We start from the raw sequence: 17,263 nt of genomic DNA on the forward strand, positions 1-17,263 counted from the left end.
GTCATTTTGGTGGTAAGTCTTTTTAAGTGCATACATAATGATGCAATGATGCTTATTAACGATCTCATATGAGCTATGCTCAAACAGCCTGGAATAATTATGCGACTATCACAAAGCCTTGCACATCTCTGTACTTCACCTTAATGCATTTAAAAATCCACTTCATTACCTCCAGTAATTAATCCTCCATTAATTGCAGGAAAAGCCCAGTTTACCGTGCTTCGTTTCTAATTATCTTATAAATAGTTATGGTTCTAATTAATGTGTTCATTAAGCTGAATATCTTTCTCAAAGCCATGCTCAGAGCAAAGGTTCCGCTTTTGAGAGAAAAAGCCTAACTAGCCATAAGGTGAGGCCATTTTGGTTGTATTTGCTTTTATTTTAGTATATTCAACCTCCTAATTGGCATTTAAAATCTAATTTGGAAGAACTTCAAGAAGACTATATAGCAGAAAAATAGGAAAAGGATTTTCTTTTTTTTTTCCCCCCTATTCTCCAATCAAGAAGCTTAGAGCTTTAACAGGAAAACTTTTAGCATATCTTTTTGATATAGACTGGTAACAGATTTTCAGTGCTATGCCACAGATTAATTTAAATTCTGTTGCAATTTAGCCTACCCCTGTGTGTTTCCATACAAGAGAAGCAAAAACTATAGAAGAAAAATAGATATCTAACAGTATATGCAGAATTAAAAAAAAAAAAAAATTACTACTGCCCTTGCCTTCATTTCTAGGATACAAATCAGTGGTACAGAACCACAAAAAAAAAAAAGAAAAGCACTTATTCGAGCTGAGCATAATATAACCCTTTAAAGTCAATGAGGGTTTCTTCACTCCTTACTAGGAGTGGATATGATCCTATGAAAACCGCAACTGAAGAGTATCTTAAAATAATATTTATGGATAAGGAAACTCCATATTGAAAGCATATGTTTCACAGTATTTTGGAGGTATGCGTATAAGAATTTGCAGAAAACGTAAAGGTTCAAAATTTTAAAATTCTACAAAAGTACAAGACATTTAATTACAGTTAATAGAAAGGTAGGTATTAACTTCCTACCTTTTCCTAGATTTCATTTTTTTAAAAAACATACATGATATTTATATACATCTGTCTCCTGTTACACTATTCAAAAACAAATGGAAGGTTTCACATCTTCCTATAACATCACACCTTAGTAAAACCTGGAATCACTGAAGTCAAGCGCACCTCTGCCTTCGCCTCCAACAGGGCCGAGGTTTTGTACCAATAAACCTACACCGGGACCAGATGAAGCGTTACCATCTGTACATCTTCTTGATTTTTCACTTCAGCTGCCAGCCATAGAGGCAAGACACTACCAATGAACAACATCTTACCTCTCTGGTAATTAATTTCTCCCAGGATATGATACATTTCTAGCAACATACGTCACCTCTGGTTTGAAAAAAAGCATAGCACCAGGCACAGCATCCTTCAAACGTTGCTGACCCCTGATCAAGGGGGTGGTGATACGAACAACAGCCTTGTTAGAGCTGCCCCTCACCTAACCTGAATGAAGGAACAGAGGAGCAATACACACAGGTAATTCAGAAGGACAATGGTAACCAATCTATTGATACGTAAACATGGCAAGGAATCTCTGGAAGAAACAGTAAACCATCGTTAAAACTCTCGTGAACGGGGAAGCTGAACGAGGGTTGCGCACGTAACCTGAACGCTGGCACGTACAACCTCAGCAAGGTTGACTCGGGTACCTTCAGTAAAATTGAGGCTGAATTTTTGAAATGCACGGGGTTGACAGCTACTTGTATTCTACCATTACAGGGTAAAGCTTCCTCTTGCTACGTTTTTTTACATTCCCACGAGTCCCATAGAAAAGCAAAACACTTCCAGCATAAATACTTGGTTTTCACCTGCATCTTTTTAAACTAGGATCTGTTACTGTCACACATTATTAGAAAGAATGAAAGATGGGAATAAAGTAAACAGTAAAATGTTTCTACTAAATTCTATAATTCTGTGTTTCCCATTTTGATAATCACATTCTATTAACTAACACTGGCAACAGCAGTAACGTATACAGCAAACAATGATGGTCTTATATTACCGATGCATCTTGAAGACATCTGCTATATGTTGGTTTGCATAGCTGCCTCTGGAAACACGAGCTCTGCAGCAAAAAATCACAGATTCTATTTCATGGCCAGAGCTTTGGTACCAGAGAAAAAGAGGATTTAAAAAAAAAGTAAAAATACATAGTAGTTTAGAATGCAGACACATCGAAACCAAAAAGCCAATTCTCCACTAAGGGGAATCACATTCTTCTTCTTGTCTTCTTGAGTACGTATTCCCAAACAGAAAACAGAAGCATAAAAAAAACCCAACAAACCACCAACCTGCAAATACACCCTTTCCCAAAGGGAGAAACAAAAGGTTTAAGAAAAATAAGAAGCTATACTTAAAACACATTCTGTGTACATAACACCTGGATTGTTTTAGAAAAAAAGTTTACATGCAATTAGACTCAACGCTTGGCTCTAAATGAGCAGCACTTATGCATTCATGGTTTTTACAGGCTTTTTTTTTATATATATACCAACGAAAAGCATCAAAGCAACTGTCACTAGCAGCTATCTGGCCTTATTGGTAACTTAAGGGCCCTTGGCGTTGCCTTATGAAGTTTAATTTCCCAAAGCGGTCAATTAGATCTCGGTAATGTGCTCATTGGTGGGCTGTTGCTCCAGGATATCTGCAGCGCTACTGCTTCACCTCTGCATTTTTTCCAGTAGAGTCATGTAGACAAACTGTTCAGTTCCTTTTGAAAAAGAGTCAGTCATTATAGCTAAAAAATACGTTTAGAAACTATTTGTGATACAACATATAACAAGATCCTAAATAAAACTGCAGGTTTTGATTTATTGGGGGGAAAAAAGAAGAAATATGAGCTGACGTTATAACGCACAGCAAAACTAAAAATCACATGAGCAAACTCAGTAATCTGAATTTCACTAGTTCTTCCCTGCCCCAAGCCTGTATTTGAACTTTAATGAAAGAAATACTATAATATCTTAATTACATACACATTCGAATGGACCAAAAGCTCCAAACTTCCCCTTCCCCACCAGTGAGGGGACAAATATTGACCCGGATTCCTTACACAGTTAGGTGGGTTTGTATGGCCAGTTGCATGCGAGTGCGTTAATTTTTATAGCAAGGACATAAGAAAAAAAATATCCTAGGCAGCAGATCAAAACTTTTAAAGAACAGTATCTCCAGTAGCTACCACCAGGCAAAAAAAAAAAAAAGAACTAATGAACCATTTCAAAAGAAATATTCTGATTAACAGCATGACTTGGTTCCTTATAGGGCTTTTGTCTGGTTCTCTTCGGAAAACATTTGGATCCCTTTCCAAAGGAGGTATTTCCAAAGCATTTTTATAGATTAAGACAGTTTTTCAACATCGTCTGACAGTATGTGCCCAGGCTTGTTCTTCACAGTTGTCTTGTCATTTCTTGTTTCTCGCAGCAGATACACCGGAAGAGCCACGTTTGTCCCCTCTCCCCCAAATACTGCTATTGTGACTCCACTTCCTAATTCCTTCCATCTCCTTCCCATCAGACCATAAAACTCATATTGCCTGAAACCTTCACCTTCTTCCCTAACCTCTCCTTTTCCCCACAACTACCATCACCTACGGTAACACTCCCAGGGGCAAGGCTTCTGCTCTTCAACTGGAACCAACTCCAACTTTCATCCACACATCTCCATCATATGTACTCTTTCTCCACAACATTCTTAAAAAAAAAAAAGTCTTCTAAGTCCACACGACCACAATTCATCTTATTTCTGTGATGCTCTTTCCCCCCTACTTGAGCCATTCCATTCTTTTTTTTTTTTTTAATCTCCCATCTACCTCCCCCTGTTCCTCCAAGAGCTCTCACTCTAGCTTGCAAGGCTCCTCCTCACAATTTTGTATTTTGTTTATCTGCCATGATCTCTTCTACTAGACATCGCTGCTGACACCAATGTCTACCTCAAAACATTCATCCCTTTTATCCTCCTCTCACCCAAGAACCACTATTTTCTTTTCAGGCTGATGCTGTTCTAGAAAATTCTTCCTGAAGTCGTCCATAATTAAAACTCCACATTGTCATCTCCTAGAAGCCAGGCATTAGCGTGTGCCAACCAGGACAGATCCAGCCTGTGAAGAGACTAACCGGAGACAGACCCATTCCTGTTCACCACTCCAAGCTGTGCAAATACGAAAGAGATATAAACAGGATTATCACTGGATGCTGAAAACATTTCACTGTGCAATAGCAACTCTTTATTAAAATATTTGTTAATAATGGATTTATTTGGAAAGAGATATTTTAAAAAAAAGAAATTATCAAAGACAAAAAAAAGCCTCGTCCAAAAGATGACTGGCTCTTGCCAGTATTAAAAACAGAAACCTGCAAAAAGCTGAAGCTGCTCCCTGGACAGTGGCACGCTACAAAGAGCACGGGTGAGCAGCTGGTCCATAGCGAGGACGTACAGCCCGCCCCAGCCTCCAGTAAGCGTCTGAATGAAGCTATCACCTTCCTGAGGACAGATCGCACCCAAGGGCAAGGATCTCCACCTTGAGGGTAAGCACTGCCTGGTATTGTCGTTGTGTTTGAAGCAGCAGTGTCGAGAATGCATCCAGAAAGGGGTGGTGGGGAATTCTTTTCTTGCAGTTCCATCCTCGCTGTGTGGCAGCAACCAGGCAACGCCAACTATGCTATCTTCAGAGAGCACTACTATTCGGTGTGTACACCAACACAGCACTATCGTAAAGGAATTAGGGGGCTTTACTGCTATTTATTTAATGATCCTTTTCACACTGCACCTCTCTGCATGACTAGAGGACTCTGTTTTAAAATATTACAAACTATAGGTGCTAAACAGAAAGAATTCTGGCAAATTACAGAGGGTTGAGCGTAAGGTAATTCTAGTTTCCACTGCTAGGATAACGGCAACTGTAGCCAAGAAGCGGCTTTTTCATACCAAAACCCAAGCTGATTCCAAAGCCATCCATAAGAAGTAGCTTGCCCTGCCACCGGACTGCAAGAAGATGCACACATTTCAATATTAAATCAATTAGACTGGAACAACAGAAAAAGAAATAAATGAGCTGTAACCATGTACCCACACAAACACTGGGGGGGGGGGGGGGGAAACAAAACAAAACACTGACCAAAGACTTCCTTCACTGACAGTCCAAAGGCATCAATTCCACAATTACTTTACACGCGGTATTTTCTCCTCTCAGATACGGACAGAGGTACTAGCTGCTATTGTGTCAATCTTTAAGTTGAACTGTGTTAAAGATATCTCAAGGCAGCAGTTGTCAGTTGAACATCAAGGGAAAAGCCAAAACCACTTGGCAGCCAAAATAAAAACAAACTTGTGTATTTAAAGGCAACTATAGGGAAATATTTTATAATCACAGAATTGTATGGAATCAGGGAACAAAGGTTAGCATCTTTTGGTTAATTCTATCTAAAGCTACATAATTCAAAGATCCATGTTCCAAGTGCTGATGCAAAGAAGTATTTTCACATATGATCAACTTGCAGAACAATTGCAGTGAAAACTCCAAAACTATTAACAAGACTCTATCCACACAGAAATTATATGAAATCTGAGTTCCTCCATCCCAGAGAAGCATAATATTCTAATAAGAACTATCCTAATCTTCACCCAGCAATAATTTCAAGATGATATTATTATTCTCATTTCCTTGAATAATATCCATACTCCAGGGCCATTTTCCTTCTCATATTCAATATCATGCATGCTTGTATCAAGATTCCTTTCTTCATATCCTGTCACAGTATCAATCACTGCCTCCTGTCCACTCAATCCACTTTTGATTTATCAGCCGCCGTCTTTCTGGACTCCATAACTCGACCCAAACCATTTTAGCAAGACATTGACAAATAGCACCCAGTATCACATCAACCTGTTCCACTTAGTAAACTAAGAAACAGGAACTGTGACATCTCTGCATAAGTATTCCATCCTATTCCCCAGACTGATGTATATTAATGAGGAGATGGTATTTGAAATGCTTCTTCCACATCAGCATCTAATATGATCAAATTAGGAAATGGGATGATTTATTAAATTTCGTAGAGCTGAAATATTTCTTTCTATCACTGTATGTGTGGTTTCAGAAAGTGAGCTGTTGCTTTCAATTTTTCTACTGAGGATGTGCCTGCGTTTCACAGACGAATTATTGTCTTTAAAAAGATTGCAGGAAGGCGAAATGTTATTAAGCAAATGCTCAGTAAAACAAACTAAATCGGTTTTAAAATTCCTAATTTAATGTAAATCTTGGTTGTTTTGCTGAAATTCAGTTTGTGATCTTATTAAGTCATATTTGCATTGTACTATCTTGCTGTAGGACAGCTTTAAATTTATAGCATTACTAGGAAGCCCCACTTTTTTGACTCTAAAAAAATGCATCTAAAATAAAATCGTTACAATATGCACAAGTTTTCTTATCTTCTAAAATAAAGTATATTAAAAAAATCATTTTACCTTACAAGTAATACCGACTCAAAATATTTTTAATACACAACATTGTAAAAATCTCACTTTTCAAATTAAAACTTGATATTCCAGCACTTTACACAGTGGGAGCTCTGTAATAATCCACTCAAATAAAACACCCATGTTAGAGAAGTTATTAAAAAAAAAAAAGACATTACAGCCATATATACTTTTACCAACATTTACACTACTTTGAAAAACAAAATATCTTAATTTGATGGGGGACTGTGGGGAGAAAAGACATTATGGGACACAGAATCTGTGACATCTCCATAACTTACACCAGAAACAAACCCAGTGATTTAAAGATACCATGTAATGGATCTGAACTTCCGATGTGAAACTGGTTTTCTAGCGTCAGCCCCATTCCTATTGGGAAGCAGGGGGGGAAATCACAGCTGCTCACGTCCTAAAGGGGGTACTCTGAAGGTACAACAGTAACGTTACAAACACGAGCAGCACAGAGAGGATCGTCACTTCATTGCTCTATCTCCTATCGCAGCTTTTCGGGTGGGTCAGAGGATTTTACTCCCTGCCGCTGGCGATTCCGAAGTTGAAGAATACGCTAGCGGGTAACACACACTTTACTACACCAACAGGAGGTGGCTGCCTGAGCTCCTTCTGATCATTTCATGAGCTCGTTTACACAAGTGTTGTCTCCAGTACTTACCTTTAAAAGTCATATGAAAATAAGCTGCCCCCCCCCAAGCAAAAATTAATGAATGACAGATGCCAAATTCTCACAACAATTCCACTTCAGTGCCACAAATACACACACTTCCTAAGACAAACATCGTCTCTTTTGATTTAACAGCTTTGAATGGATTTTTCTTGTCTGACTGCTTTTTTAATACATTTCAGCTGCTGGTACCCACATCCTCCAACAGCAAGGGCTTCCACAGCTCAGGGATGCGACGTGTACGAACCATCTCCTTTTGCTTGACCAGGATCTGCCACCAGCTGCCTTCCTTCACTTCTCGCCTGCCCCAGGTCTTACATTGGAGGAGGCAGGAAACACTCATGCCTTAATCATCTTTTCATGCCATTCTTTTTTTTTTTTTTTAATACCCCTCAACCACCTTCCTTCTTTTCCCCATGTTCTCTTTTCCTGCCTGAAGAATCCTAACGCCCTCAGCCCTCCCAGGACAGCTGTTCATACCTTCAACTGAGTGCACGAGACAGATTTTTGAGACAGCAAAGAAAGCAACTACTCAGCATTGCTGCGACTGCCTCGACACCAACAAACAGGGAAAACACAGGCCTCCAGCAGCAGCTCTCCGCGACCTATTTAACTCTTCACCAGAAATCAGATTAATCCGTGGCTTCTCCGTGTAACGGTACAGCAGAGAGCAGACTTGGAACACACCACAATAAAGGATTCAATGTGTCCTGTTGGTTTTAGTTTTATCCTTTGGACATTTTAGTTTTATGCTTTTAACGTGCCAAAAGACTCTTCTGTTATCATTTAGGATGTTACTGATAAATATTTTCCCTGGCAAACCATGCCTGTGAATAGCAGCATCCTTTACAGTGACCTGCAGCTACACCTTCGTAGTGATAGGACTGAAAAGCTAGAATATTTTATACATAAAATATTTTATATACAATATTCCTAGCACAAAATGAAATGAACAGCAGTCACGTAAAGTTTCTAGTTGCACAATTTCCATATATTGCAGAGACAATTAACATCAGTAAACCCCTTGGAAATGATGACACTTAGACTATGCCTAATGAGATCTGCAATTTATATTTATTGTAATAAAACCAAGCTCTTTAAATCAGGTTTTCATATTTTTTAATGCTGAATATCTGACATACTCAAACACACCTTCATTTTCACCTTATTCTTTTGACATTTCATTGCTTTAAAACTGATTTGGTTATAAAACCGGTGGATATTTACAGGAATATTTCTAGACACAGTGCAGCAGCTTGTCTGGGGTCTACAGCTCAGACGGTAACTACTCAAAGCGAGATGAGACGGTTTAAATAACCAAGTCGCTACTACAAAGGCACTGCAGCAATAAGTGTCCAGGCAACTACTGTAATGAACAGCTGTGAATAAGTCATGAGAGAATACAAATAAGACAAAGTGAAATGTTCTTTCCACAATGATTTTTTGACATTTGGAAGCACCAGCTCTCCCAATTTGTTCTGTGAAAATAACAAATTTTACTAAATTCCCGGTGCAGGTACACAAAATTACCTGGCTGAGTATCTGTAAGCACATACCAAAAGTCTTTGATCTGCCTGATACACTCAATAATTAATTTAAATTCAATAGGAAATGCTGACTGTAATTCTGATATCCAGGGATAAACTTTTTTAAAACTTCTTAATTGAAAAATACACACACACAAAAACTGAGCTTCTTTTAATTACAAAAGAATGAAGCAGATTTTATAATAAAATTTGTACCACCTGATTAAGATTTAAATATTTAAATTAAATTTATTATCTAAAATATCCATTTGTCACAATTCAATTTATAAAAAATTTCAGCACCATATATATCTTTAAATATTAAGAAAAAATTGCTTAACTAACTACTCATCTCTTTCAAGGGAAACAGAGACGAGAAAATAACAGTTTAGTCTCATCTTCAGGGAGCCACTGTGATGTATGGGAGTTATGGAAATCAGTAATTAAAAAAAGCCAGGAGAAGTTTTCGGATCATTACAGTTAAACAAAGGTGACTTTCTTCATGTTTTTTGTACTTGGTCAAATGCAAAATATAGAACTTATCTTCAAAACCAACTGTTCCACCAGTGTAATTTAAAGATGTAGTACATCAAAAGCACAGCACAGAGGTTTCAAATTAGGAAGAGTTTCAAGTGACATGTAGGTTAGACAATCACTTGCAACTATTTTTTCTAGTATATTCCAAACTCAGTAACTATACGGAGATTTAAAATGAATGTTTTTACAGTAGAAATATTTTTTTTTTCCTAGAAATGAGTCTCACCTTCTTGCTCTACTTTTTGATCTCGATCTTTGAGACCTGTAGGATTTGCCTCTGCCCCTTGATCGGCTCCGACTGCGTTTTCTTCTGGAACCGTATGAAGAACTACTGCTGGATCTGTGTCTGTGCCTAAAACAAAACCATGCTATTAGCATGCTACCACTTCTGAAACAAATAAAAAAAAAAAAACAACACACACAGGAACAAAACAACTAACAGTTTCCTTAACAGGGACATAACGTGTTGTAGAAACCTCAAATACCACCATTACACTGCAAGGAGTAACCCACATACACATGGCCAATGCCTGCCTGAAAGAGCTTATATTCTAAAATATACATCAAGAAATAAAAAAAGGGCAGAAGGAAAAACAGAAGTTAACGGATTTGCCCCAAATGATGCGATACCTCAAGGTCAAAGCCAGGAACACAACCCAGCTCCCAACAGTCTTTGGTCCCATGACCTCAATGGAACCCGCTCCCTCTTTGCCAAATCTAAGGTTGAAGAAACATTTAGACCTATGTTCTCAGCAGGAGTTACACAGAAATACACTGTATGGGATAAGGACTACAGCACCAGCGCTAAAAGTGAAATTCATAAAATGTTAACCTCTGCATTGACACTCTATATAATTATTTCCAGCCACACTATGTACATACATAAAAATGTATTTTAAATTGTGTATACCTACAAATATTTTCTGTATCTCTCTATATATAAACTTACAAATTTGTTATCTCAACTTTCTTAATACGCAATCTTTGTTCTGCTCTGACGCAGACAGATACTCTTTTTTAAAAAAATACTATTAGTAAACAAATAATCAGTATTAATTTATTCAATTTGAGCTTGGAAATTTTCTCTTGAGTTCAGTTGGGAATAAGACTGTTACTCCCCTTCCCTGCAATCTCCCCATTTCATTTATTCAAAGAATAAATTTTTATACACATAGGAGACAGGTGAAAGAACACATAGTAAATATATACATTAAACCAACTAACTCAAGAACTGGTGGGAGGGATATCTTCCAACTCTGAAACCTTTGTAAAATTTCCTCTCCGTAACAGCCAACTAAATAACGGGCACAATCCTCAGGAGAACCTCCGTATTTTGGGGCTTTCTTACATTTGAGTAGTATTAAAATCTAACACCACATAGAAACATTTCTGTAATTCAGGATGAAGTCCATGTGATTTATGCTTATTTAGAGTAAGGGAAAAGGTGCTGTATTAAGTCCCAGTAACGCTGCAGTAGTCCAAACCTGAAAGGATATGTAGGTTAGCTACTAGGTCTTCGTCTGAAGAAGGAATGCACTGTTCCTGCTAAATGAAGGTGAAGAACAGACATCTCAGAGACTGCTGCTTTTCATTCTGAAGGGTCAGGGATAAATCTAAGAGGACCCCAGTGTGTCACAGCAACTGGAGCAAATGCCCCGAACCAAGGGCAAAGCCAAGGTGCCAGCTAGATCCTAAAAGCAGACACTTTCGTCTTTTCTGGATTCAATTGAAGTCAATTGGTCTTCGTCCAGACTCTAATCTCCCTTCAAGCTCTGTTTTTATCTGCGAGATAGCCATGCCTGCACTGGACTAAGGAGATTCATAAAGCTGCATGTCATCAGCACATTGTTGGCATCGAAGCCCATGTCATCTCCCCATGTCCCCTAAGGGCTGTATGTAGATGCTGAGCAGAACCAGGAGAAAGAAGGGATGGAAATAAATAAGAAACCCTCCCCAACCTGCCAACTTGCCCCTCTTTGACACACTCTTCTGCCAGCCAACGGAAGGTTTGTCAGGAGCATTTTCTAAGATATTTATAGTGCAGCTAGACACAAGGAGTATTTTCCAGCTCCACTTATTAATCAATTGACCACCACCCGCTCAGTTTGACACCGGAATCACCGGGAGTCAGGCTCAGAGACAACCAGGACATCTAAAAAGGCCAGGAACTAAAAGGGAGCTCTGATGAAGGAAGCAGGATGTTAGGTCAAGAAAAGTTTGGTAGACATAGCCACGATATGTGTTCTACACACCTGTCTGACTGCTGTATTCTGTACACATAAGAAATAGCAAGAATTATGGTGAAAGCTAGCTGTTGAGGCAAAATTATAGACCTACTGTAAACTCGCCTACCTGGTTGTCTGGAAAGACCTGCTTGGTTTGTCACAACAGAAAAAAAGTAACACAAAATAGTCTGTCACTAGTTGAATGAAGCCACTTTTCCAACTGGCATCAATATATGAACCATCATACTTCCAAAGGGAGATTAGAAAATCATTATTTAGAAAGAGAATCAAGGAAAAGTTATTTCAGTTGGTTGGGTTTTGTTTGTTTTAAAAAGGAAGTTACCTTTGGAGCTGCATATACACTGGGTTTGTATTCTCGGAGGAGGGGAAGGTGTTTTGGGTTTTTTGGTGGTGGCTTTGGTTTTTTCTTTAAATGTAAGTGGAAACATTGTCACGTCTTCCAAGATTTAGAGCAAACTTTCCTATAAAATTCCAACCTAGAACGGACTGCACATTGGATTCAAACACCCCTGGCTTTGTGCAGTAACATGGAAGAGTTTGATTTGTAAACGACCACAACAGACAGTAAATTACTGTAAATGCACCTTTTCTCATAAGAATGAGAACGAGACTGGAGATCTCGAGACCGCGACCTTGACCTGGATTTCCTTCCCGATTTTTTACGGCTGTATGTTCTGCTGTCTGAAGAGCTACTTGAAGACGAACGCCTACGGTGTTTCTTTTTCCTCCTGCTTCTGTTCTCTTCTTCTGTGTCTGAGGAGCGACGTCCCATTTTTTTAACTACATAAAAACAAAAATTCTAAACTGTGACAAAGTCTTGTGTCTACATTACATTGCTAATATATATAAGAATACATAACATCTGTGCATATAGAAACAAACACATGGTTATACCATTTTTAAAAGTTATCATGTGAGTAGAAAATTTGGTTTGTATGAAAAAAAACACAAGACTTAAATAGAAGACACCAACAAATTTATGTTACTAAGTAATTTGAAATTTACACTGTCAGCAAATTTGAATTAATTCATTACAGTATGAAATTATTGTTCTAAACTTTCGCAAAAGATATTTTACAACACATATAAATGTACTGATGAAATCATTTACATATCAGAACATATTTCCAAATTTTTTTTACATTTTTGCCTTTGATACCAATTTTTCAAAAATTTGGGGAGCAACATAGGAGATGCTCCTAATACCTGATATTTCACATTCAGATGCCATGCAGTCAGTAGTACAGCATCTTGAATGTTGAATTTACAGCTATAAATGAAGACCCATAACACTTACACAATCAACAGAACAGTCTATTGATTTCAGTTACTGATGACTTACTTCATGTGTTTTTAGGTTCTGCAACTAAAATAATGTTTTTGTCCTACTTGTTATAATCAAAACATGCATTGAGAAAAAAAAAAATCTGGGAAGTTCTTTTTAAATTTATTTAAACTAGAGGTAGGTTGATTTTGGTTCTCAGCTTAGATCCACTCAATTTTAAATTCCTTTAGTATTTATAAGTCTGATTTTGGAATAAAGCTCAGAAATGTTTCTTGATTGCCACTGTGTTTACTTGGCTAAAGTTTACAGACTTGGATATCAGATTTGAAAAAACTATGGGGTGGGGAAGCATGCCGTTAATGTAATTGCTGCAAAGACTATCATCTTCATTTGTAACTCCCAAGAGCTCAGTTTCTTTGCTTCACAATTAAAAAATGGTTGTATTTGTTGACTTTTCAGGCTGCAAAAAAAGCACACAATGCTTTAAAACAATTTTTATGTCCCAGCAGTATCAGCCCTATCCACCCAAGACTTCCAGACCCCTCTTCACTCCCACTTCAGCGAATGGCAGCTACCAACAGCCCTTCTGCCCAGGAACAAACAGCCATTTCGAGGCTCTCCAGCTCCTTCTGCACTGGGAAAAGAGCAACTCATAAGTCTCTAACATCCATATCAACAGCTGGATCATGGATATATTTTGCCACAGTATCACTTGTCTTTAACCAAAACTGAAATATTGCAGCTCCTCATATTTCTAGCATCAACAGGTTGAACTTGTTCATTTTCTGCATACAAACTTCTGCCCTTCCTCACTTCTTTTATCACCTAGGCACCTAATCGCCTGAAAACAGAACAAAAGAGAAATTCCCCATTAAGTACATTTATCCCTAAATTCACAAATAGTTTACGTGCAAATACAAGTCTTGCTTACGTTAGGCCTTATGGTCAAAAAACATGATTGAGATAAAAAAACATGTTTAGTTCCACAAACAAAGTCTCTTAAATACACACTTTCACCTTCAAGTTCCCAAGACAGCTAAAACTGTTCTGCACACAATCATACTTGCTACAATCCTATACCATCACACAGCCAATCCTATACCATGCCTATATATCCAAACACCCAAGCAGGCATGGGATGTGCAAAGTCAGCGTACTGCCACCAATTTTCCCAAGGGAGCTATATTCAAAATATAATAAATACCCAGACAACGTTGCGTTTGACAGAATTTGAAGACAATGTCAGAGATAAAGGTTCGCTTGCCAGACCACAACGAACTCCTCGCTCGTCCTACGGACTGCCAGCCCCCTGGAGCCAGGGCGAGGAAGCTACAGCGAGCACAAGGCAAGAGCCAAAGGGACATCCTCCAAGCGCCGAGTTCTGGACCCAGCATCTACTTCAAGGAGAGTTTCCATATTTTCTCCAACAGTTGTTTAATGCAAAATACAAGACAGTCCCTTAGGTCTCTGGAGTTTCTTTGACGTTCACTAGAGTTCTTACTGCCACAACCAAAACAGCAGCGACATAAACTCATTCCTGCGTAGCCAAATCTCTGCGGATTGCAGGTGGCTCTTCGGCACGCGACTCAGAGCCGTCAGTCCCGCTCCTGCAGCCAGGAGTGCCTACAGATCAGTCGCTGCCAAGCTTTGCTGCAGTAAGCCCCTGTGTACGTACTTCACTTCTCAACAGTTTCTGTTTTCAGCCCTTTAGCTAACAATCTAAACAAAGCATTTTTAAATATCCCAAGTAAAACAGCAAATCTCCGTGCACCTAAACCAGCAGAACTTTAGGAGGATGAACTGCTATGCAAGAGAATTTATTTTTAAATGAAGTTATTTCTACCATCTGACTAAAGTTATTCTGCACAGATTTTGAAAAAAAGAGAGAGATGGTACATTACAGACTATTTTATCTCATTTAAGGAACCATGACTTTAATTTACAATTCTGTAGAGGAACACCAATTCATATCAACACAACATCTTGTGCAGTCATTTTATTTTCTTCCTCTCGTGGTAAAAGATTTACAGAGCTCCAAGGTACTAACAGCTATTGAACAGTAAAATAGAGCTCTTCAAATATATACTGATAGAACAATCTTCAAATGAACATGAACCTGAATCTCAAACTGAAGCGAAACTGCTCAGAAAGGTGAAACTCCAAGGCACAGATTTGAAGTGAAAAGCTCACAGACCACAGCTCATGACAGCAAGATGAATGAAAGAGATGAGAGAAATGAAGACTAGAAAAGACATTTCTGCCGAGGTATTCACCACCTGATGCAGGTACCGTAATGACCCAGAACACGACACTTCACCGATACATGTCACCGGTCGTTTAACTTCCTTCTTTCGCCATCAGCTTTTCGCCCTTTTTTCAGCACATAACTGGATTAAGCAACATATAAAACTCATGCAACATACTGTGGAAATCTCAATTTTGTGCCTTCAGGACCAAAGAACTACATGCCACAGCCCTTCCCTAAAACAGGACAAGCCCTACGGTCTCAGGAGGTCCAGGACCACTGCGTTTGCTGTGGATGGGCTGCAGGACAAGGGCACCTGGGTGACTGATGCCCTGCATGTTCGAGAGTTTCCACTGGAGAAGAGGTTCCCAGAAGCAGGTTGTTGATCCTGGAACAATTTGTGCAGCTGAGTCCTAGTAGCTGTCTCCTCTGGGAGTATCTTGGAAGTACCCAGGCAACAGACAAACTCATCTTTCACTGGGGTCTCTAGACCATCCCCTCAGTGCACAACACACATTTTCCTGCAAAGACACCTCCTGTAAGCATAGCACTTGAGAGCAGTCAGTCAGCAAGACCGGTAACAGGTGAGTATTCTCCCTGAGGGCTGCCTGCTCCCTCTGCACTCCTGAGCAAACCTGGGAAAGGGACTGTCAGCACGGGCTGGTCACACCCCCTGAAGCCTGATGGACAGAAGATTTGTTGTTCCAGTGGGTCAGCAGTGGTGCATGTACCATTTCCACAAAGATGATAGCACCTACAGCTCGCAGAGGAGAACTAAAATCACTCAAGGAACCTTAATTATCAAAGTAATGAGGAGAGGAAGAAAAGGCAAACAGAAACAATTTAAGACTCATTACATGGCATCATATGCTGAATCTCACGGAGATTTCCTACCTGTCTGTGGACCCACCACAAAGCCTTGCACCACAGAGTTAACAGAGTGGCGTAAGAGAGATCACTCTTACAGCTATGGGGAATTCAATTTTTAAGGCTCCTTTCCCTTACTTCTGAGGCAGAAGCATTAAGCCAGATGTGTTTGCAACAGAAGACATGCTTCTGACAACCCCTCTCTATGTGTAGGCGCCATGGAAGATATGGCTCTCAACTGCTGGTGAGACACGGGAGGCTTTTATCTTGGCTATGGAGCAATACTAGGAGGAGGAGGATGAAGAGGAAGAGGGAAAGGCATGTTAACCAGCACCAACAGCAAATGAACGGTTTCAGATTAATTTAGAAGCTGGGTTACATCCCAGGCATTCCCGGGGAAACAGTCTGCTGACCATCACACCAGTGAGGCTCATTCTTTTCCTTCACCCAGCCCCAACCTTCCTCCTGCCTGGTTCTCTTCCATTCTTAGCATATTCCCTCACCTACTTCCGAATTTAGGTCAAAGTGCTTTGATCAAAGAGCAAAGGAACACTGAGAATTCAGAAGACACTGTCTCAAGGCCTGAGGACCCACAGCAGAGACAGGGAGACTCCTGCTTAAGCCTGAGCTGGAACATAACATCCTCAATTCATCAGCTGCTTCAGTGGTTTTGAAGGCACTAGTGAATGTCTGTGAAGGTCAACATTTTGAAGGCTTGCAACTTGCCTGAAATTAAACAGCTTTACAACAGGAATGACCAACAGCTGGACCTGGTAAATGTTAAGCTCCCCTTCTGGAGCACAGGCATGTTGAGTTTCAAATATTTACACCTGTCAAAGTTGTAAACAGTGCGATCAACCTCACCTGCAAACAGCTGAGTAACCTCCCACCCTGCATTTAAAAACCTTAGGAAAACATAGATGACTAGGAAACAAACAGACTTCTCTAGAAAAATCTATTCAAAAGTAAGGTACACTTTAAAACACAGCAAAGAATTATATACTCATTGATCTGACCTTGTCGAAACGTGTTTCATAGATGTCATAATTATTGCAAGTGTGCAATACATATTTTTCTAACATGATTTTCAAATTATTAGCGTTTACTGTAGATTGTAAGACAATTATACAGTTTCACTGGTTTTAAACAACAACTGTTTTGGTTCTGTGGAAACTGTCCTTGTTCTACAACTCAGAAAAACTGCTCTCAGGAGAGGAGGAGATTTGATCAGAAAAGACAATAAGGTGGCTGTTCTTATGAGGGCAGCAACCTGAATTATTCTTGCTGAGTTTACATACTTATCCAGTGGTGCCTCTT

At 39.2% G+C, this 17,263-nt stretch overlaps 1 protein-coding gene across 1 annotated transcript in view; it reads right to left on the minus strand.

The window, feature by feature from the left end:
* LOC104468877 overlaps positions 1–15,417 on the minus strand; it is a 30,514-nt gene extending 15,097 nt beyond the window's left edge. The window contains exons 1-3 of the mRNA XM_010083154.1: positions 15,337–15,417; positions 12,134–12,329; positions 9,530–9,655 (exon numbers count right to left, since the gene is read on the minus strand). Coding sequence (XP_010081456.1) covers positions 9,530–9,655; positions 12,134–12,329; positions 15,337–15,417 — 403 coding nt within the window. The remainder of the gene's footprint in view (positions 1–9,529; positions 9,656–12,133; positions 12,330–15,336) is intronic.
* Positions 15,418–17,263: the final 1,846 nt, after the last annotated feature.

The sequence above is a fragment of the Pterocles gutturalis genome, unplaced genomic scaffold (assembly GCF_000699245.1).
Source record: "Pterocles gutturalis isolate BGI_N339 unplaced genomic scaffold, ASM69924v1 scaffold20260, whole genome shotgun sequence".
Taxonomy (NCBI): domain Eukaryota; kingdom Metazoa; phylum Chordata; class Aves; order Pterocliformes; family Pteroclidae; genus Pterocles; species Pterocles gutturalis.